General features: G+C 31.3%; 1 protein-coding gene across 1 annotated transcript; it reads left to right on the top strand.

The window, feature by feature from the left end:
- The first annotated feature begins 19720 nt into the window (after positions 1 to 19720).
- On the top strand, positions 19721 to 20577 carry LOC120118291. Its single transcript, XM_039138371.1, has 2 exons — positions 19721 to 20259; positions 20353 to 20577. Exons 1-2 carry the CDS (start codon positions 20011 to 20013, stop codon positions 20575 to 20577), a joined length of 474 nt encoding a protein of 157 aa, XP_038994302.1. The 5' UTR covers positions 19721 to 20010.
- Positions 20578 to 24902: the final 4325 nt, after the last annotated feature.

Genomic DNA, 24902 nt, shown 5'->3' with positions numbered 1-24902 from the left:
ATAAAAGAGTTCCAATTACTTCACCTCATTTTATTATTACTAGTTTCCTTCAACACAAAACAAGTGTACATTACTTGTTTTTATAATATTTTTATTTCACGCAAATGTAATATATATATATATATATATATATATTAAGAAAATTTAATATTTGAAACAATTTTTTATCTAATCTATTTTTATTGTATAATTACATTTTAAAATAAAATATATTAATTAATTAAATTATTAGATTTAACTAATAATTTATATTTTGATACAAATATATTTTTATGCATACAATTAAGATTTATTTACATTATATATTAGGAGTAAGTATTCGATCAAGTTGAGTCAAGTATAGTAAAAAGACGAGATGAGGAGTCCTATTTTAAGAATGAAATTTTATTTAAATTGTTTAAACGATGCCCAATTTAACAAATTTCTCTCTATATATATTTGACATTGCAGTCTTATTTCTTTTGGTTGAGAAAAGGTAAGCCACAAGGCCTAAATTACAGCAAATTCCTACTTTCCTCTCTAATTACTTCGACCACTACATTCGGTGGATGATTAAGAATATGCAAACCATACGAGAGGGACCAAGCATATTTGGCAATAGTATCTGCAGTAATGTTGCTTCCTCTTGGAGTATAGTGGACACAAACAGTCAAATTCTTGCTGATGAGGACATCGATGTATTTAATAATCGTCAAATGGTTACCCTTGGGCGTTTTATCTTGAATCAGATCCGCCTCTTCTTTGCTGTTCATTTCTAAAATAACTTGTTTTTCTCCCATATTCCAGGCTAGTTAGATAATCGTTCAAAGTATTACTGATAGGAGGGGAAATAAGTCGAGGGTATTTATGATGTTCACCAGGAGTAATCGATCGAGAATATTCCACTTTCATGTTCCGTCATCATTGACTAGATCCCTGACAACACAATCATCTTCCATGATTTGATTTGGTTGAAGGCAAACTTCTCCCAGGGGTCCGAGGTCTTTTAACCAGGGGTTCTTCCAGAATTCGATAGACGTACCATTTCCAGGTATCCAGATAGTGTTTGCCCTAAAGGTGTGCCAAATCAATTTAAAGCCCTTCCAGAGATGGTGCTTCCATTTTATATTTAATTCACATGACTCTAACCCAGAGGAGATCAGACCGGGAAACCAAGCTGAAAAGCAACTTTTGTGAGAAACGCCTTATTTTGGTTCTCAGGTTGTTTGATACCCAACCCTCCTTGTTTGACGGCCTGACACACGGAGCTCCAGTTCACCAAACTAACATCACCCCTATTCGACGTTCTACCCCAAATGAAGTCGCGTATCAGTTTTTCAATTTCTTCACAGTCGCCTTTGGGAAAAAGGGTAGTCTGCATTGCATAGTATAAGATGGCAAACAACACTGATTTGGCTAATACAATTCTCCCAGCTAAGGATAAGAATCTTGCTTTCCACCCGGCTAGACGATCTCGTACTCGTTGGACAATATGTTGATAGGTGGCCTTTGTAACTCTCTTATGAAAGAGGGGCACTCCAAGGTATTTACCCAAGTCCTTAACTTCTTGGACTCTCAAATTAGAGCGAAAAGTCTCGCGGGAGTGAATAGGGATGTTCTTTGAGAAATAGATATTTATTTTGGTATTATTGACCTTTTGACTGGAGCTAATGCAAAATTCATGAAGTATCCTTTCCATCACCTCAATTTGCTTGTTGTCGGTTTTTGCAACAACAAAAAAACTAAATCGTCAGCGAAAAATAAATGAGAAAAACCTGAACCACGGGAAGAGAGTTTTATGGGTTTCCACTGTCCTTGGTTGACTTGAGTCGATATCGATTGGGCAAGCCTTTCCATGCAAAGGACAAAGATGTAGGGAGATATAGGATTTCTTTGGCGGATACCATGCGTCGGTTTGAAAGAATTCGAAAGTGTACCATTCCAAGCAATTTGCATAGTTGTAGAACTTATGCAGCCCATGATGACATTAATTAGCCGAGGTAGAAAACCAATACCATTGAGAGTGTCTTCGATAAAGCTCCATTCAAGGCAATCATAAGCCTTTTCGAGATCAATCTTGATCGCAAGCCATCCTTGTTTTTCCTATGTTTCTTCCTCATCGAGTGTAGTCTCTTGGGCAAGAATTATGTTGTCCGAAATAAACCGACGGGGGACAAAGCTGGTTTGATTATTGGCCACCAGATTAGGAAACAACGGTTTAATACGATTAACAATAACCTTCGTGGTTATTTTATACAGAGTAGAATATAAACTTATCGGTCTATAAATCGTTCATCGTTTCGGGTGGTCCACCTCGGGGAGCAAAACCAACAAAGCTCTATTCAAGTGATCCATAGGGGTGTCATTTATAATGTCTCGCACAAGATGACAAAACGGTCCGTAAATAAAGCATCTTTAATTTTTGAATCATCCACTGGAGCATTCAACCATTTCCACTGATCTGGGTTAAGTTCGGGAAAAACACCTCTAGATCATACCTTTGACGATTCTGACTGGAGCTGGTAAACAAGTCTTCGACTTAACCTGATCTTTCAAGCGTTCCTGGACTGAACAAACAAAACCATTAGGCAGCTTGAGAGCGGTAATAGAATTTCTTTTTTTTCTTAGAATTGGCACACATGAAAATATCTCATTTTTTTCGTCTGATATCCATCTATTTCTAGCTCTCTGCGACCACAAGAGCTCTTCTTGCTTGACGACAGTGTCCAGCTTCACCCTCACTTCTTTTTCAAGATTTATGAGCTTATGCGAAAAATAGTTTTGTAGGTCTTTATCTATTCCTCTAAAGTGAGCAAAGATTCTTTTTTTTTCTTTGGTCGATGCTACCAAAAATGTTACTGTTTCAAACAACTATCTCTCTCAGTTTCCAAACTTTTTTAAGTAAACTCTCAAAATTCGGGTGGGTTAACCAAGCAGTCAGGAACCGAAACTGCTTCTCTCTTTTGGGGGGTATGAATGTTATATTTACACAAGAAGAGCTATGGTTCGAACCAAGCCTATCCAGATCTAAAACCTTAGAATTCGGATAAATAAGGTTCCACTTGTCGTTAATAATGCACCGATCAAGCCTTTTCCATAGGTTGCCCCTACGTCACGTAAAGTCTAGACCAAGATAATCTAATTCTAGCAGGCTATTATCAAATATGAATTTGTTGAAGTTTTTACTTACCCCTTTATTGTTACTGTTGCCACCATGCCTATCTTCGACTCTAAGTATACAATTGAAAATCACCACAGAGGATCCAAGGATCATCAGAGTTGGGAGATAATTTTGAGAGGCGATCCCATAGTCATCCCGGATAGAAATATTAGCGCTAGCATATACGGTTGTAAAGAAATGCCAATTGAAATCATCTTTGGTACTAAACTTCCCATGAATGTACTGATTAGAAATCTGAATAATTTGGACATGGGTTGAATCATCCCACATAACTCTAGTCATGGTAAATTTGACCCGTACCCGATTATCCGACAGATTTATCTGACCTGAGACCCTATATAGACCCGAATATAATAATCCAAAATTGATCCGAACCCGAAATAAACCGAATTGAACCGGACCAAGATTATAATTGAACCGAAATCGACCCGAATTGAAAGAACCTCAAACCGAAGTCAACCCGAACTGAAAGTAACCCGAACAGAAAATAATCCGAATCAAAATCAACCTGAATTTAGTTTATCTATATCCGATCCAAACCGAACTTTGATATGATTTTAATCTGATAATTGAGTCTAAGTGAACGAATAATTTATTTATTTATTATTATTATCTATTTTTATTAATTAGATAAATAGTAGAATGTGATATATATATATATATATATTATACTCGTTTTATATTATACAACTAATTAATCACCACCTTTAGTAATAATTTAATAGTTCAATATAATATTTTCTCAGTTAAAAATCACATTTTTATCTGATAACTTCTAAATCATTTCAAAACATTATTTGATATGAAGGATTATGAAATAAAAGTATTCAAACAAAAAATTTTAATATGTGATAAATTTAATTCACATTATTTAGACAATTGATTATAATTGACTTTAAAAGAAAATAAATTTTGAACATAAGCGTCAAACAAAAAAAATTCTCATTCAAAACTGATAAAAAGATACAAACCAAATCAAATACCAACACAATATTAGTGACACTCAATTATTCTTGCATGTTAAACTCAATTATATTAAAATAATTTAGGGAATTTTTTAGTGTGTTAAATTACAGATATAAAATAATATAAAAATAATATAAAAAAATCTAGGGTTTGTAAATTTTTAATTTGAGGTTGAGAATTGAGAACAAATAATGTGTTTTAGTAAAATAATATAAAAATATATATATATATATATATATATATTATGTATTTTTTAAATATGATAAATGATAATAGTTATAATAAAAGTAAAAAATTATGGAGAGTTAATACTATAATCGATCCTAAAATTTATTAGGATTTGAAAATTATTTTTATACTTCCAAATATTACAATTTGATTTTAATTTTGGATTATAAAGATTTATTGAGTCAATTCATTTAAATCTTAAACTAAACTTCTAGCCAATTTGAGATGTGATAATATATAGTTTTATAAAATTCCTGAATTACAATAAATGAAGAGTAACAACGATGACTATGATGACAGAGTGATGACGGTTGAAACAAGCTGAAATCAACCCAAATTGACCAAAAATCTAAAGGTTGACTCGAACAAAAACCGTCCCAAATTGACCCACCCAAATCGAAACAAACCGACCCGATACTAACCCAACTCGAAACCAACCGATTCGATATTAACCCGACCCGAAAGCCAACCGATCCAATTTTGACCCGACCCGAATTAAATTTCCTTAGACCCGAACTAAACCTGAACCCGATCTGACTCTACCCAATCCAAACCTAAACAGAATAATCCTAACCCGAAATGACTCGACCCGAACCCAACCCGATTGCCACCTCTACATAAGTCAAATTCCGGTACTGAAGCCTTGAGCTTCAACAGGAAAGGTGTTGTCAAAGCCCCAAGAATTGATGATATCATCTGTTATATAATCGACCCTTGTTTTCTCACTCGCAAGCCTTTCTTGGGGTCGATAGAAGGTTTGTTTTTTTTTTTATGCTAGCCACCTCTGGGAGTATGTTTATTTTTCCTTGGATTCCTTTATTGAGACAGCCTTATGATTCCTTTTATCAGCCGTGGGTTATATTCACTAATATTTGCATCTCCTTTAGTTGTTACCTATATGTTGTTCCCAATAATAGCTATATTAGTAAAATCAGTCTTCTCTAGGTTGCTTGTGACAATGGGAACATCAACAAGGTTGTCACTGCTGTCCCCGTCGACAGTTATAACATCTTTACTTCTGGAATTTTGTTTGGATTGATTCTTGGATGCTTGTGGTTCTTTCCTTGAGATCCTATAAGGATTTCCCCCGGGTTTGACTTGGGATGTGAGGCTCACAGTTCTGGTGGTTGTGGTATTTGACCTAAGGATGAATCCCTTACTAGACGCCGGTTGGTTGAGATTGGGAACTCTAGCTAAGTCCACTTTTTGAGTTTTCAGGGTTCTGTATACGAGTAAATCGAGAGTTTTTCCTTCCTGTGAATTCTTTATCGTTGGCCTTCTACTGCTCGAGTTGTTTCTTTGCTCTTTGTGGTTTGGGAGTCACCACCATCTACGATCCGTACGTTTTACCCTCCGTTATCTCATTCATTAGTGTTACAGGTGTATTATTGGTATGACTAGTATCTTTATCAGAGCTGCCTTTTACGTAGCTATAACTCTCTTTTGAATGCCCATATCGCCCACATGCGAAATAAATCTGTTGAAGACCTTCGTACTCGATTTTTTTTATATGAAATCATCGATTCCAATACAAAGTAGAAAGGGTTTACTCAGATCTACGACGATAGCAAATCTCACAAATTTTCCTCTTCTACCTGCGTTGGTGTTGTAATCTACCTATATGACTTTCCCAATAAAAACATGGAAGTCCCGATAGACGAACCCAAACAATAACTTGGGACGAATGTTGTTCCGTAGTGAAGAATTCCCTGCTCCATGGCTGAACCGTAAGGTAACTACGTATATGGTCCATGGTCCTTCCGTTAGAATCTTGGTATAATCTTGCTCATCATTGAAACTAACCAGAAAGTAGTCATTATCCAGATCAACAATATTGAAATCTCTTTTGGTTTAGTACTCCAAAATTAACATTTTGGTGAAAATCAGAATTTTGATTTGGACTTTGTACAAAAAGCTATTAAGTAGTAAAGTCCCATAAAAGTTCAAATAACCGGATCGAATTGGAATTTTGGGAAATTATGAAGGAAGGTGAAAAATGGATAGAAATATTATTTTTATAATTTAGAACAGTGAAATTTAACATGGATAATTGGAATTATGGTTGATTTTTCATGTTAAATCAAAATTATGGAATTTGGTAATTAAATTACAATTTTTGAAAATTTCAAGATAAAGGTGGAAAGTGGATTTTATTTTGTTCATATCTGACTTTGCATGATGATAAGGACAAGTGGCATGGTAATTTGATAATTATCATGGAATTTTAAGGGTGAAAAGGTCTTTTGATATAAAATGAATTTTATATTCATTTTAATTAGATTGTAACATGTGTAAAGGTTAATAAATGATGGAAAATCAATAAAATTGGGTCATCTTCTTCCCCTTACGGTCGTGAACACCATTGAAGGTGAGAAATTTTTTTCTTTTTTTCATTTTAAGTTATTTCCTTTGAATTTTGTATTAAAGTATTAGATAGAGAATTAATCTACTTGATATTCTCTATCATTTGTGTAATACCCCAAATTTTGACTAGTGACTAAATTGTAATTTCGAGAGGATTACTCGATAGATAAGTATGTTGAATTATATATCAGAGAGATAGTATGACTTGATGGGTACCTATCTCAATAGTTTCTGACAGAGAATTGAGGTTCACTTCATGCTATTGGCGTGTGTTATTGATTTCAAAGGATCATGGGAGAAGTATTTGGCCTTTAGCAGAGTTTACTTATAACAACAGTTATCAGTCGAGTATTAAGATGACTCATTTTGAAGCATTGTATGGAAGAAAATGTCGGACACCATTGAATTGGTATGAACTAAAAGATCGAAATATAATTGGTCCAGATATGATCAAGGAAGTGGAAGACAATGTGAAAGTAATTCAAGATAATCTCAAGATAGTAGCTGGCAGGCGTAAATCTTATGCTGATTTGCAGGGGAAAGAGATCGAATTTCAAGAAGGTGATAAGGTATTTATCAAAGTATCACCCTGGAAAAAGATTCTAAGATTTGGGCGTAAAGGGAAGTTGAGTCCGAGATTCATTGGCCCATATGAGATTATAAAGAGAGTTGGTCTGGTAGCTTATCAGTTAGCTTTACCTCCAGAAATGGATAAGATTCATAATGTGTTTCATGTATCAATGCTTCGAAAGTATCGATTGGATCCTTCGCATATCATTACATGGGAGAAAATTGAGATTCAATCGGATCTATCTATGAAGAAGAACCAGTAAACATTTTAGCTCATGGAGTCAGATAACTGAGGAATAAGACGATTTCACTGGTGAAAGTTCTTTGGCGAAACCATAAGGTTGAGGAAGCGACGTGGAAACGAGAATAAAATATGAAAAAAGTAATTTCCTTATCTCTTTTCTTCAGGTATGTAAATACAAATGGAAAACTTAAGGAAGAATTTTCTTAAGGGGGAGAGAGTTGTAATACCCCCAAATTTTAACTAGTGACTAAAACATAAGTTTTGAAAGTTTGGTAGCTAAAGTATAAACCTTGTAAAAGTTTAGAGACCAAAAAAATAATTTTAAAAAGCTATACATTTTAGCATGTAAATGAACAATTTAGCCTATAACAAGAATTTTCATGGTAATCAGATTTCCGGTACGTGATTTGTGTTAAAAGCTATAAAGCATTAAAGTTCGGTATAGAAATAGGATAATCGAATCGAGTCGAAATTTCATGAAAATTTGCTGGATGATGGATAAGGTTGGAAATGTTACTTCCATATTTTAAATTTGAGAAATTTAGTATAGATTAGTGTAATTTTTCAGATTTTCCCGAACAGTGGAATTTTAGTTACTAAAATGTAATTTTTGAAAATTTCATGGCCAAAGTAAAAAGTAAAAGCCAAGTTGATTCATCTTTGACTATTTTTAATTGAGAATATGGAAATGGTATTTGGTGATTTTCAAGATTCATTAATGGTAAATGTAACATCCTCAATACCGGGTCAGTGACCAAATTGTAAAGTTTCAGAAATTGTGATTAAAGTAGGATAATTGAATAGTTCAATGATTTATTGGAAATATGATGAAGGTTATTTAGTAATTATTGAATGAATTAAAGGTTAAAATGGTCAATTGACAAGTAAGATTTTTATTTTTCCTTTTATAAGAAAAGGAACCACGTGGAAAATGAGGGAATTATCTAGAGTTTTCTTTCTTCTTCTTCCTCCTCCCGTATCTCCAAGCTCAAAGGTGAGTTTCTTTGTTTATGGATTAATTGTTGATTTTAAGGTTGGGTTTTGATTATGAGATGGTAACTAAGCTTAAGGAAAGCTTAAGTTATCTTAAAATCAAAAGATAAAGGAGTTAGGGAAGATTAAAGATTTGGAGTTCTTGAGTGAAATATTGAAATAAAGTTCATAACTAGAGTTGTAAGTTAAATTTGACTTGTCAAGGGTCTAATTAATAAGTTAGAAGCAATAGAAATGAATTTGGAACATGTTGAAAATTTAGTGTAATTCTTGAATTACATATGGAGAATAGGATTTTGTTGCTAAAGAGGTGATTAATGAATAGAAATGAGTTTGAATATGAGTATGTAAGTTAAGAATAAGAAAGGGGATGATATATGAAGTAATTAAGCTGAAAAGAGTGGATTTTCGGGCATAAATTGAAAATTCTGGGCTATGTGCATCGATGCATCAAGGGTAAATTTCCAGAAATTGTTTAGTGTGTATCGATGCACAGGAAGTGCATCGATGCACCCCTTAAAAATGGAAACATCGAATGCAATTGGTGCATCGATGCATCCCTTTAAGATGAAAACATCGAAGGTAATTTGTGTATCATTGCATGGGTAGTGCATCGATGCACATGTCAAAGAATGCATCGATGCACTGTAGAATACATCGATACACTTCAAGGGGAAATTGAAATAGATATTTCTTTTGGTCTAAGAAATGATAGATTAGATTATATTAATTGGATACTAATATGTATCAATGTATGATTATGTAGATATCGAACACGAACAAGTTCCGGTATGATCATCAAGTTAAGATTTGATTGAAAGAGAGGAAATCATAAAAGGGGATCGAAACTTAGTGAGGCCAAGGTGAGTGTATACAAGTTAGTTTATGATGCTTAATGGAAATAAGACTTGTGATGAGTCTATTTCCTATATTCGAATGCATGAATTTATGATCATATGCATATGTTTAATTTGGGTATATGTGATATATATATTACATTATGTATTAAATGATTTGTGTGAATACATGTATTGTGATAAGTTATAAGAATTAATATGAATGATCTATATGATTACATGGGAATGTGAAATAGGTTATGTGATAGGTGAACATACATGTTACATAGTATACGTGATCAATTATAAGAATCAATATAATAGATTTATATGACTACATGAGAAAGGTGATTAGTTAAATAAGATTAGACTATAGCGTAATATAAGAATAATATATATTAGTGAAGGGAATTGAGGGTAAATGATGATACCAAACCATAAGATGAGTATTTACTTATAGGATAATATGAGATTATATGAATATATATAGTATAACTTTATGAGGAAGAATTGGGTGTTATATGATTTAGGTATGGTAATGATCTATGTGTAAGTAAATTACGTAATTATGTGACTATGTGTGAAATGGAGTACACTAGGTAATTATATGGTATGCGAATATAGGTATATAAGATAAGTCACATGACTATGAATTAGGTGAAATTAAATGGTGAGAATAATATGACAGAAAGTTATAAGAGAATATGTTATGAGAAGATATAAGAACAAGTATAAGCTATGTGATATGTGAGCATTATGTAGAGGTTTTACATGCAAGTGATCTACGTGTATGTGTGATTTATATAGAAATGAACTACTTGACTACGTGTGATCTTATAAAAATGTAATAATAAGACATGTGACAATAGATGTATGATTACATGAAGGTATGATATAAGCTATGTGAAAGGGATCTATATGACTAATTGTCTATGTGAATACAAATATATGTGATATATATATATATATATATATATGATAATGAGATATGAGACTCTACGAGAATATTACACGATCTACGTGACAAGAAGCTGTGAGATTATATGCTTATTTGATACGAATGTGTGAATATGTGACAAACATAAATATTAATGCCCATGTTATGTGTCCTGAGAGCTAGAGGTATAGTTGGCATGCCAAGAGTCGAGGGTCTACGCGGTCTTTCGGGACATATATGTATTCCTTGGAACATGTGTGATGTCTTTTGAGACACATATGTGATCCTTTGTATATGTATATGATTCTTAAGGAATTTTCTACGTGGTCCTTAGGGACATTTTATATGGCACTTCGGTGCAATTCTACGCGACACTTCGGTGCAATTCTACGTGGCACTTCGGTGCATTTATACGAGCTGTGGTGACATCATTAGTGCACAACCCCTAGAGACTCACATATCAATAGTTCTCACATATGTACATGGGCTAATCAAGAGATAATAACCAATATATGTTGTGATATGATAAATTTTATAGCAAGGACATGATGAGGTATAGGTATAGTATATGATTAAGAAGGTTAAGTATATGTGCTATGTGATTAAATGATAAGTGACTAATGATAATTTATATGTATGCATGTATTTCTTATTAGATAATCTGATATGATTTATATGATGATATCTGTATTGCTTGGTTAATTGAATAATATGTTGAGTAAAAGAATATATATAAGAGGATATATTTATAAGATATAAATGATAAGAATATCGATAGTGGACTAAGGTTAGAGATTTAAATGATGTGTGATATGTATATGATATATAATGTTATATTGTTTTGATGTGGAATTATAAGATGATATGTTCATGCATGTGTAAATAGTTAGAGTTCTTTTAAAATTTAATGTCTCACTAAGTCAACGACTTAGCATGTGATTGTTTCACACGTAGGTTACAGAAGTGAAAAGAGTAAAGAGCAAAGTGGAGCAAGACATGTCATCATCTCCCTTACAAAAATTCAGATCAGAAATTAGATAATTTAAATGTGTTTGGTTATTTTGAATATAGTTGGCATGTACTAATTGATTGAGTTGAATATGCTCTGGTCGATTTTGGTTATTTTGGTCGCTTTAGGTAAATAAACCGCTTTTATTTTAATGAAAGTTTTAAATTTTCTTTGAATTTTCTCAAGAGTCAAAGTTTAAAAAGTAAATGTGACACCTCAGACTCGTATTCGAGTTGGGTACGGGTTGGGGGTGTTACAGTAAAAATGGAATTTCTCAATAATTGAATTTTTGCATTCAATTATATTGATTTTTAAGACAATTGTCTTATTAAATTATACTAGAATAATCAAGAAGAGAAAACTTTTCAGATTCAACTCTCTCTTGGCCAAAACCTCAAAGCTTGCCAAGGTAAGAATTTCATTTTGATTTTTCAAGTTACTTGATTAGTTTTTGGATTAAACTATTAGATAGAGAATTATCTATATGAAATTCTCTATCAATTGGTATATAAATTGCATAATGAAGATTATTGTGTGTTGAGATTTGGTGATTAGGGTTTATGTAGGGTTTGATTATTTTAAACAATTGATTAAAGCTTATTATGTTTTTAAGGTTGGAGATTAATTCTAAGGCTTGTAAGATGATATAAATTATTTATACGTGCTTGTATGAGGTTCGACCAACTTAGGGTTTATAAGGAATTATTGGATTTTGATTCAATTTGATGTTGTGATTGGAAATGCATGAATTTGATCATAGGAGGTTGAATTTATGCTTGGAATTGAACAAAAAGTCTACCTTAGGTAGTAATAAGCATTCAACCATAGGGGATAAATTGGGGAAAATATTGAAATTTTTTCCTATGGCCTAGAATTACTATTAGAAGTATTTTATGTGATTTGGAGATCAATTTGAGTCAATTTGGAAGCTTGATTTAGAAAAAAAAGACTAATTTCCAAGTTTTGAGAATTGTGGGATATTATTGCAAGAATGTGATATTTGAGGTGTTTAATGTTAATTTCTAACATTGGTATGCTGGAATTGTTGAAACCAAATTTCAAATTTAGTAATTTTAATGGTGGAATGCGATAGGTCCTAAAACTTTAGGGACTTGTTTGTGAGTTTGGAAATATGTTGGTATTATTTTGAACAAGAATTTGTAACGCTAGAAATTTTGTTTAGTATGCTGATTTTTGGGTTTAATTATTTTAATTTGGATCAAATTACAAGTTTATAAAGATTGGGGTTGAATTTGAAAGGTTTGGATATTATAGGGATTGATTTCAAGTTTATTAAAAGTGAAAGTATTAATTTGAGAAATTTATTAAGGTGCTAGAAATTTTAGTAATTAAGGTGAAATGATCATAATGGTGAAGAGCTATTATGAAGTTAATGAAAAAAGTTAAGGTGAATTCTAGAAAGAATTCATAATTAGTGGCTTGATTGTGGAATTGGAAAAGGTTGAAGGATTTATGATGACAATAAATATTTTTAGAATTGAATGAATATTTTGAAATTATATTGGAATGTGATTTAGTATGAAATCGATTTAGTTTCAATTTTTATTTTATAGATATTTATATTATTAAATTTAGATTATGTTAGTACAATACTAACATATAATTGAATATTGTGTTATTATTATGATATTAGTCAGACCATGATAAACCTAGCTATCCAAGCAATCCAAAAGGAAAAGAAACAACACGTGAATAAAGAATATCGCATAAGGTTTGGTAGTGAGGCAAAAGTGAGTGTAATTTATTTATTATGATCGAGGAAGACTTGCGATAAGTCAACCTCATATTATTATATTTGAATATGATTTATGATTTTTAATTATGGATTATTTTCATAATATTTTTAAGGGTAATCTATGTCAAATACCACTCATCTTTAAGCTCGGGCTCGAAAATGCCATCGACGTTTCAATTTTGCCAATTTTAGCACGGACGTTTATGTTTCACTGCAATTTTTCCATTCCGCCGTTAATCTGTTAACGGGACGATGACATGGCATCTTTTTTTCGTGACGGCGATGACATGGCTCCCTCATCAAAACGACATCGTTTTGGCACGACCGTTTTAATGCTCAAAACGACGTCGTTTTTGTTAATGAAAATATGTTTTTAATGAGATTTGAACCGTAGACCTCTAGAATCTAAATCTAAATACTCAACCACCAAGCTAACTTAAGAATTTGGTATAACCTTAACAAAACTATTATAAATGTTCATCACTACCATCGTCACCCTCATTATCTTCCTCCATCCATAATGGTTCTACTACTATTTTTCAATCATATCTTTAACATCACAACCTAGAATTCATATTTTTTTCTTAAAAAACTTCATTAATAATATAACAAACCTCATGAGATAGAGATTTTATAGGTATAATAGATTGGACACGCACCTGATAATGCAAAATAACCACATAAGAAACTTCCATAGACAGTGCACCTAAAATAGCATTAATTTCATCACATGAGAAATGGTATTAGCTACTGCCATGAAATATACATCTCAAAGCTGCACCATCACATTCTCATGCTCCATAAAACCAAATGCTAGTAAAGCTGCATTTTAAGACAATCTTTAGATGATGATCATTCAATGCAAGGCACTTCTGTTTGGATTGGTTTGAACCATGCGTGCTAGAAGAAAATGAAAAATATACATAGTTTTACAAGTTTGTTCACTGGCCTCTTCACGAAAAAGGCCTGGAACTAAAGCATATACCTCAAAACAATCTTTCAGTAAAATTAAAACAAGTCAAAATTTTCAAAAAAAACAAAATCATGTCATTTCTGGAGATTAGGGGAAAAGAAACTTACAGTTTTCTGCACATTGATCTTAACCCAATCTGCTGAGGATCCAATATAAACCACCGCTGACTCAATACTAGCCAATTAAGAATGAAGTTAAACAAAATGGTAATGCTCATAGTAAAAATAAAAAAAAAACCACTTAAGAAATAACCAAAGTGAAGTTCTTACGAGAAGATAACGAGGAAGATAATGAGGGTGACGGTGGTAGTGATGAATATTTATAATAGTTTTGTTAAAGTTATACCAAGTTCTTAAGTTAGCTTGGTGGTTGGGTATTTAGATTTGGATTTTAAAGGTCTATGGTTTGAATCTCATGAAAAACATATTTTTCATCAACAAAACGACGTCGTTTTGAGCTTTTTGAGCATCAAAACGGTCGTGCCAAAACGACATCGTTTTGATAAGGGAACCATGTCATTGTCGTCACAGAAAAAATATGCCATGTCATTGTCCCATTAACGGATTAACGGCGGAGTGACAAAATTACAGTGAAACATAAACGCCCGTGCTAAAATTGGCAAAATTGAAACGTCGATGGCATTTTTTAGCCCGGACTTAAAGATGAGTGGTATTTGACATAGATTATATGAATAATTTAGGGTATGAACTGCCCAAGTTTATGTTTTATGATGATGAACTAAAATGTATCTAATAATGAAATGTTGATTATAAAGTGACTTGAAATGATTAAGAAGGCCACTGTATGTTGCATTGAGAGTCTTGGGTACAATTGGCATGCCATGAGGTGGAGTAAGTATGGTTCTGATTGGGACATTGGTATATTAGGTATAGCATCGTTGGTGCAGATTATATGATTGCACTTGGAGTGCATAGACTGATTCTAATAAAAGCACTGAAGTGCTTGTTGCGCACACTTGTCTGACTCACGTATCTTGCATTCTCTTAAATATACTTTGGTCTATGAAAACGAAATATGAAAGTTCTGTAAAGTTTATGAATGGAAAGAAATGTTATATAATTACTCTGTCTGATATTGATTATTATGATATTTGATATAACTATGAAATGATTTTTTTTTAGGTTTCTAATGAAGAAATATTTTGAAATAACTGGTTTGAACGTTTTGAGATTTTATCCGAATTATTTTTTAATGTTTTAATATACATATGGTATTTATATTGTTATCTCACCTTGATTTATTACTGCCTCGCTAAATTATACTTTAACGCGTGATGATTTTTATGCGTAGGTCCGAATAAAGATAAAGAAGTGCAATGAGGAGCCTCCCAAGCATCTTTTTGGAGATCATATATATTACCAGTAATCAGTAAGACATCTGTGATGTTACTTTTGACTAGTAGTGACATGTATATTTATGTTATTAGCTTGCTTATTTGGATTAAAATTTAAATGGCATGTAATAGTAAAATAGAACTATTTTTATTTGGACTATTCTAGATATATATATATATATATATATATATATATATATATATGTTGTGAATGAGTGTTTTACCATGATTAAAATGATTTTAAATTTTAGTTTTTAGGCAATATTATATAGTTTATGATTGAAAATGAATTGGATTTTCGATATTAAAATATTAATCCATGATTTTGTATGGTTAAGGAAATAATTTTAAAGTTGAAATAGGAATGTTTAAACAAAACAAATTTTTTTAAACTGTTATTCAGTGAATCTTTGTCAAGTTGATGAGACGTCTTTAGCTCATATTTTGAGATGTATACGGGCAATAGGTATTACAATTTGGTATAACTGGTTCACGGAAAATATGCTTGGATGATGAATTTTATGATTAGAGTTCATGAAGAACATGTTGAATTTTAGAGAATTAAAGGTTGATTTTATGTTATTAGTGTTGTAGAATGATTTACAAGCCTACGTGATGATTAAAATCATCTAAAAATGCATATATATATGATTCGACCATGGCTAAGTTTCTTGAAGATGATTGGAATTTTATGAAAATGATCATAGGAGCATGAATTCATGCTTGAAGTTGAATAAAAATTAACCCTAATGCTCTTGATAGGTTCGGCCAAGATGAAACAATTAGGGGGAAATTATTCAAAAATTTCCTATGATTTATATTTGATATTGGAATGACTTTACAAGTTTTAGAAGTTGATTTGGACCAATTTGGAGTCTTGCGAAAGTAACGAGACTCTTTTGCAAGTTTTTAGAAACTCAAGGAGTTGATGTATAAATGTTCAATTGTGAGTGTACTATACTGGAAATTAATGTTTGGATGTTGAAATTACGTTGGAATGTTGAATTGGGGTCCAAATGGAAAATTTAGTAAAGCTTGGTGACTAGTTCAAAAATATTAGAAACTTCGATGCTTGAATTTCAAGTTTTCAAATGTGAATATACTTGATTGAATATATTATTATAAGGCTGGAAATTTTAGTATTGGGTTTAAACGAAGTGAAATGGTGAAGAACCATTCAAGTATATTTGACAAGTTTATGAATTCTAAAAGAATTTATAAATAGTGATTAAATTTTAAGGTTTATGAATTTCAGTGACTTGGTGAGAAATATGAATATTTATGGAGTTGAAGTTTTATTTTGAAAATATTGAAGTTGATATGGAATCATGAAGTGATTTTTATCTCAAATAAGTATCAACATTTATTTATGGATTTAGTTATTGGATTGTGAATATGTAAGTTTAATACTAACATATACGTTGCATATATTGTTATTTGTTTGATGTGGTCTAGATTTTGATAAACCTTGTGAACAAAGAAAATCAAAATGGAAGGAAAAAGTACGAGATTAATAAGGAACATCGTCGTAAAAGGTTTGATAGTAAGACTAATAAGGTGAGTGCATTCTTACTTATTTTAATGTTTAGAAATAAACCGAATATGATTTTATTATAATGAGTTTATTTTATAGTAATTTCTGAAATGGTTTAAGAAAGATTTGGGTATGAACTGCCTAATCGCTCTGATTATGGATATTTTTAAATTGAAATGGATACTATTGATTATAAAGGCCTTTGTATGTGCATTGAGAGTTAGTGGCATGATTGACATGTCGTGAGGTTGAGTGATTTAGTATTTTTGCACTATAAGTGCGTTTTGGTACCTTTGTGTACATATATTTTGCATTGATTGTGCGTTCTGGCACTAAGGGGTGTGTTTTATTTTAGTAATTAAGACTGTGTTTTGTTATGGCAGGTACGACTGCATATTTTGCACACACTCGTTCTAACTCGTGTACATAATATTCTCATTTGTTTACATTGAGCTATATGCTCAATGTTTTGAAATATACAGGAATGATTGTTTCATTGAAAGTAAATGTTTCTTTGAATGATTTTATATGTGAAAGTGACCTGGAATATGTAGGAATGATTATTTCATAAAAAGTAAATATTTTTTTTTTGAATATTTCGATATATGTGAATAAGAATTGATGTTCGAAAAGACATTTTGAAGTTTCAGATGAAAGAAAGAAATTATTCAGTCTATTATTATTATTATTATTATTATTATATTCTTATATTTTTATATAAGACAATTTTAGTAAGAATATTTATTTATTCATTTTATGTTATTATAATTTTATGTTGAAGAATACTTCACTAAGTTGTTACTTAACGTATGAATATTTTATGTGTATGTAAAGCAAAAGATCAATCAGTGGAGTATGGAGCATAGCAAGCATCAGTTTTTGGATAATTGTATCTAATCCAATATTTGTACGGTATTTACCGCTCTTAACTTAGCTAGTTGGCATGTATACTTAATATATGTGTTTTAATTGCTCTGATAATTAGATTATAAATCAAGTTGTATTATATAAATTAGTATAAGTAGTATGTAGGTTAGCGGGTAAAATTTATATTTCTCCGGAAAGATAGTTACTAAATTATGATTATAATTATATCAAAATGGATTTGTACGTAGGCAGTTATTGGGCAGTCTTATTTTAAGGATGATTCAGCGTCGAACTGCTATAGTTAGGACTGTAAATGATACGAGACAGATCGCGAGCTATTCGAGATCAACTCGATTAAAGCTCGATAAATACTCAGATCGAATGAACTCGACTCGAGTTCGTAACGAGCCTAAACGAGTTACTCGATATTCAACTCGAAAAACTCGTGAGCAGCTCGAAAAAATGTTATATTATAATTTTAGATTTTTTAAAATTACATTATTAAAAATATATTAAAAATACACTATTGATAATTATAAAATTTTAAAAATATATTAAAAATTCTATAATACAAATACCCTCAAATTTTAATTTTTTTAATTAACCAAGTTCAATTGTTACATTTTATATTACTAAAAGAAAAATAAAAGCACATATAATTAAGCAAATGTTAGATTACACGTGTTTGATTGATTTTTTTCTTTCTTTTTTTAACTTTTTACTGCATATGTACTTGATAACGTAGAAAAATAAAATAAAAAAATAAGAAAAAATAGTCAAACAATAGAAAAATTGAAAATGGTTAACAATTATTTTTGAATAAATATTCTTATATTTATTTTAAATTAATAAAAAATTATTTATCTAATGACAAATATTTAATATATTTCTAATGATAATATTTTTAATTAACTAATTTTTTAAATTGTTGTTATATTTTGAGGTTTCGGATTCAAATATCATAAATATCAAGGGTTTGAGCATTTAATATCAAGATATTATATTGTACTTACCTCATAAATCAGTACCAAATCGATTAATTAATATCTTTGTAATGAACCCTAAACCTTAAACCCTAAAACCCATTTAGCACAATTCAACAGTAGCAGTCGCCAAAAGGGGCTCTCTGCTTCATGCTGAAGCATTAATCCCACAACGGTGCAGTACGTGAAAGGAGAACAAGGGTGGTGTTATAAAGAAGAAGCAATTAGCATCATTACAACATACTTACCTGGGCGGGGTCAATGGTTTGAACTTGTTTCTCCAGTACTCATCTAGTACATATCACTTAAATAAATATTCTATTTTGAAAAGAAATTTTTCAAAAAATATTGTCACGTAAATGTGTATTTGTCTTATGTGATAAAATAACTTTGATACCACAATTCATTGGCTAGTCTCATCTATCTACATGTCTTTATATAAAACAAGTCTATAAATTGTATAATATGTATTTTTAAGAAAACTATGGAAAGTTTGAGACTATAACATTTAGGAAATTATTGGTTTGGTAAACTTCTTTTAATTCCACAAGTTAAATTATGAAGATCGTACGTTATTAGTTAATATTTTTTAAATAATTAAATAAAACATGTTAATTTTTAATCCACTTGTATATTACATAATTTATAATTAATTTATCAAATGACAATCTAAATATTTTTTTAATTAATTTAAGTTGATTATAAGATAATATATGTTTAAAATACTTTAATCATTTAACAATAAAAATTTAAATATTTTTATAAACATCATAATCGAACTTAAAATTTATAAATATAACAATAATTATTTAACTAACTTATTCTAAAACATTTAATGAAATAAACGCGAAATATAAATGAATCACTTTAAATGCGGGGAAGAGATAAGAGTGCATTTTTGAGAGGGCGAGAAGTGGGTGTGGGGTCACCATCAACGAGTCTTCCCGTTGGTCATTCCTTATAGATGTCTGGAAATGTGGAAAATTTTGCCATAATTTGTTACCACACAATTTTCATACTTTGAAAGTTGAATCCCAGAAGAAATCTATGTACTCATCTCCTCCCCCCAAATATATATATATATACCGGAAAAATTTGGTAACCTGTTTCTCCTTTCCCTTCTTCAACGGCAATAGCATATAAGGAGACCCTCCATTTATTTCTTTGAAGAACAATAAATTGGAGGATTTGTTTTACTTTTTTATAAATATTTTGGGGGGAGAAGTTCCCTAGAAGATGATAAGATGGTGGTGGGTTTCTGCTTTTCAATTAGTCGAGCTGTTTGTTAGCTCAATGGTTCATCTTTTATATGGGTTTTATGTATATAGCATTGTTGTTGATGGGGACCTTCCTCAAGCTTTGAGTGATAGGATTTTCAAGTCTAATGCAAGTTTAGAGGTGAAAAGACAAGATCCCAGTAAAACCAACGTTGATGATCTCCCTCCTATTGTTTTGGTTCATGGCATTTTTGGTTTTGGCAAAGGAGTATGTTCATCTTCTTCCTTTTGGTGTTCTTTTTTTTTTCTTTTTTTAAGTTTAAGCTGAATTTTATGATATGATGTGGGTTCTTTTTTGCAGAAATTTGGAAGTGTTTCATATTTTGCAGGGGCTGAGAAGAAAGACGAGAGGGTCCTTATGCCTGATTTGGGTTTTTGTAGAAATTTGGAAGTGTTTCCTTTTGTGTTTCATATCCCGCATCGTCGAGATACTATAAGATGGCAGGATAAGCTATATATAAAACAAGCGGGCTTGTGCAGTTCGAAACATATTTTTCTTGGCATTTTGGCTAAGAGTCGAGCTTGATTCGAGTTTGATTTGAGCTTGATTTGAGCTTGATTCGAGCTTAAAATCGAGTTTTAATCGAGTTCGAGTCTTGAGTTTTAATTGAGTTCTTGAAATTTTTTTGAGTTCGAGCCTTTTCGAGTTTGAGTCGAGTTTTAATCACATTTATTTTTATTTAATTAAGATTTAGTCACCACGGTTAACTACTGTTCACATTTAACATATTAGGTGACATTAATTTCGGTATAATCATATATTGATCCTTGTTATTACATATTCTATCAATTTAGTCATACTTTTATTAAAATAAATTTAATCATTCAATCGAACGATGTCACATATTATGTCATACATCATCGTTCGGATGTATGACTAACTTTATTTTTAACTAATTAAAGGGTAACACGTGTCACCCTCTTGTTGAAAGAAAATAAAACAAAACAAATTGGGGCTAAGAAATTTGAACCTAGGTCTTTTGAAAAACCAAACATATACCTAATCATTGAGCCAAAACCAGTGTTTGATTTAAATTAGAGAATAAATATATATATATATATATAAGTAACAACAAAACTTGAGACGGTACACAAATACACACCTATTGATAATATACCTGTACCAAAGAAAGATATATAAACTCAAGTAAAATTTCAAATAATTAAAAGGGTTAACTACTTCAAATACCACCAACCTTTAAGCGTTACTCGTTTATAGCATCAACATTTTAATTTTGTCCATTTTAACACTAATGTTTACTTTTAAGTGCAATTATACCACTCTACTGTTAATTATTTAACGGCACGATGACATGACAGTTTCACGCCGTGAAGGTGCTGACGTGGATGCCTCACCAAAACGACGTCGTTTGGATACAACTAATTTAGTGCTCAATACACACAAAACGAAATCATTTTGCTTGAAAAAAATTATTAAAGTATTGAGATTAAGGATTTGAACCCCCAAACCCATGGAAATAGATCTTAATCCTTAACCATTGGGCTGCCTAGTTTTTTTTGTTATTTTTTTCTATAAAATTTCTAAAATCTAAAATTCTAGTTAAGATTAACTCTAAAATTTTAAATAACTTAAGGACTAAACGTAAAATTTTCAACTATATTTTCTCTACAAAATATATCTACAACAGTCGTTGGCAAGGGGAATGAAGAAGCAGCTGAGCCAGACGGTTGATTCCTTTGATGAATTGAGGGTTTATCAAACGGTGGAAAATAATATGAAAAAAAAAGAAAACCTAAAAAAGGGAAACGAAAATAGATTGGTAAACAACAAGTACGAGTAAAGCACAAGGGAAGAAAGACAAACCAATAACTCTCTCTCTCTGTATGCTTTGCTTTTGATTTCTCTCTCCCTTTTATGTTCTATCTCCATGACAATGCGACTCAACAAAACAAAAACTCCTTAAAATTTTAAAAACAAAGCAAGTCAAAACACCCCCAAGGAATAGAAAAAAGCAAAATATTCACTGTTTTTTTTATTCAAGCTTTGAAGAATAAAGACATGGGTTTCCTGCATGACAATGTTGTGATTATAAGGCAAGCGAATAAAGAATGAGAGTCGAGTATCATCATCGTAAACTACCCTGATAAAACCAATTTAGATTGTGATTTATGTTGCATCATACTCTTCTTGGGTCTTTTAAAAAAAGCTTAATTTGTTCTTGTGAAGATGTATCTATGGATGGGAAATGGTGTTTTATAGTGTTTTGGGTGGTTTGTAAGGCAACAACAATATAGGAATTGTTAAAGAAAAAACTAGTTGGAGCTTGCCTTTGTTGCTATTCTGCTTCTGAGATTTTTTATTACAGTTCTGAATTGCTATTTCTCATGAAAGGCGAACTAATATACGACTAATATACGACGTTACCAGATATATTAAAAGATAATTAACAAATTTGGTTTTGCGCTACCGGAAATGTTGAGTAATAATAATGTTGTAGGTGGAAATCATGAAGAAATATTAAAAAATTTGGCAACCGCCAAACTTAGCTTGTTGGTTTGTGTCGATACAAATAAAAAATGTATCGATCCATAATAATATAACATGTAAAAATATGACAAAACCGGTCTCGAAATGAAAAAAAACGGTAAAGCGCTACCGGATATGTTGAAAGTATCAATTAGATTGAAATAAGTATCGACACTTTTGGAATTTAAAAGAGAAGAAGTAATAGCGCCTATAAAGTGTCGATACTTTATAAAAATGTATTAATCCATAACAATATAACAGGTAAAAATATGACAAAACCGGTCTCGAAATGACAAAACTGGTAAAACACTATCGGATATGTTTAAAGTGTCGATACTTTAATATAAGTATCGACACTTTTGGAATTTAAAAGAGAAGAAGTATAGAGCCTATAAAGTGTCAATACTTTATAAAAATGTATCGATCCACAACAATATAACAGGTAAAAATAAGACAAAATCGGTTTCGAAATGACAAAACTGATAAAGCGCTACCGGATATGTTGAAAGTGTCGATACTTTAATATAAGTATCGACACTTTTGGAATTTAAAAGAGAAGCAATAATAGCGCCTATAAAGTGTCGATACTTTATAAAAATGTGTCGATCCATAACAATATAACAGGTAAAAATATGACAAAACCGGTCTCGAAATGACAAAACTGGTAAAGCGCTACCGGATATGTTGAAAGTGTCGATACTTTAATATAAGTATCGACACTTTTGGAATTTAAAAGGGAAGCAGTAATAGCGCATGTAAAGTGTTGATACTTTATAAAAATGTATCGATCCATAACAATATAACAGGTAAAAATATGACAAAACCGGTCTCGAAATGACAAAACGGTAAAGCGCTACTGGATATGTTGAAAGTGTCGATACTTTAATAAGTACGCGTAAAATATTATCAATACTTTTTAATGAAATAGGTAAATATCCTATCGAAAGTATCGACATCTGACATAAAAGTATAGACACTTTGGTAGTTGTATCGATTAAATATAAATAACATATCCGGTGAAAATATAAAGGGCATAGCTAAATTTCCTCTGAAAATAGATAGAACACTGACGAGTTTTTAAAATCTGTTACTGCATTTCATAAGGCGTTTCTAAAGCGAAGTTTGTTTGTTTGTTGTTGCAGTCGAATCGAAAAGTACATTATCGAAACCCTAGTTTTTTATTATTACAGTAATCAGAAATAGAGTTTTTAAGCATTTGTGACTGATTACAGGTAGAAAGTGATATTGTAGGTAGATGATAAATATCGATACTTTTATTAAATATTACAGGTATAAAATGATATTATAGGTTGTATAAATGTGCTGATACATGGAGTATTGAGTGTTCTCATTCGTTTGAAGAAAATAGGGATTAGAGATTTTTGGGTTTGGTTTGGGGATTTTGATTTGAAGCCAAGAAAGATTTGGGACCGATTATATAATATTATAGGCAGAAAATAAATATGGATTCTTGTATATAATATTATAGGTAGAAAATGATATTGTAGGTTGTATAAATGTGCCGACACTTGTTGTAGTGACCATTCAAATTCTTTTGAAGTAAACCGTATTACTACAAGAGTAGTTATCAATATTTGTATATTGAGTAAAGTGTATGTAACAAGTATTTGATTTGATTTGCGTAAACTGATATATGAAGGAAAAATGAAGTCAATGGGTGGAAAAATTATTGGTGGTGAAGATGACTTTGAAATTGAGGCCGAGAGTCGAAAGCAACCAAAGAGTGGATATATGTACTTCTAGTAAGTATCAATGTCTTTTTGTTATTATTGTTGAAATGGTAATTGGATTAAAGTATTTAAGAACTTTAAATTGGTTACAAATTTTAAATGTTGACAGTATGACCGAATGCCAAAGGATAAAGGAAGCTGGCACACACATCGGTTCGGTATGTAAAATGAAATTGACATTGAGTATTATTTAGCGTTAATGTATTGATTAAGAAACGTTTATGCTTAATATTAGGTGAGAAATGATGTGTTAGAGAAATAGAATTAGATGAGTGATGCTGAGAAGGAACCTTACATTGCACAGTCAAAGATGGATGGTGAAGAATACAAAGAATAGAGGAAAGCACATGAAAAGAAGGTATTCATTAAACTTGTAAATATGTTGATACAAGATATATAAGAACAATAACATTATATATTGTTAAAAAATGTAGGAAGTGTCGACAAGGTACATCATAAAAAGGGTGAATTCGTTAATTGAACACCTTAAGAAGAATGATCAGTTGAATGTGCTGGAAGAAATAGGATTTGGATCGTTGATGGGAGTAAGGGATCGACCTATTCGGAGGGAATTGTGTCGATCCTTGATGGAGCAATTTGATGTCCAACAAT

This window comes from Hibiscus syriacus, unplaced genomic scaffold, assembly GCF_006381635.1.
Source record: "Hibiscus syriacus cultivar Baekdansim isolate YM2019G1 unplaced genomic scaffold, ASM638163v2 tig00110328_pilon, whole genome shotgun sequence".
Taxonomy (NCBI): domain Eukaryota; kingdom Viridiplantae; phylum Streptophyta; class Magnoliopsida; order Malvales; family Malvaceae; genus Hibiscus; species Hibiscus syriacus.
This window is presented reverse-complemented; position numbering and strand designations above follow the sequence as displayed.

Bases quoted from the DNA above. Each gene is read 5' to 3' on its own strand.
- LOC120118291 (XM_039138371.1), top strand. From the start codon at position 20,011: ATGATAAGATGGTGGTGGGTTTCTGCTTTTCAATTAGTCGAGCTGTTT. The intron at 20,260-20,352 runs GTATGTTCATCT...TCTTTTTTGCAG, and splicing joins TTTTTGGTTTTGGCAAAGGA to AAATTTGGAAGTGTTTCATA.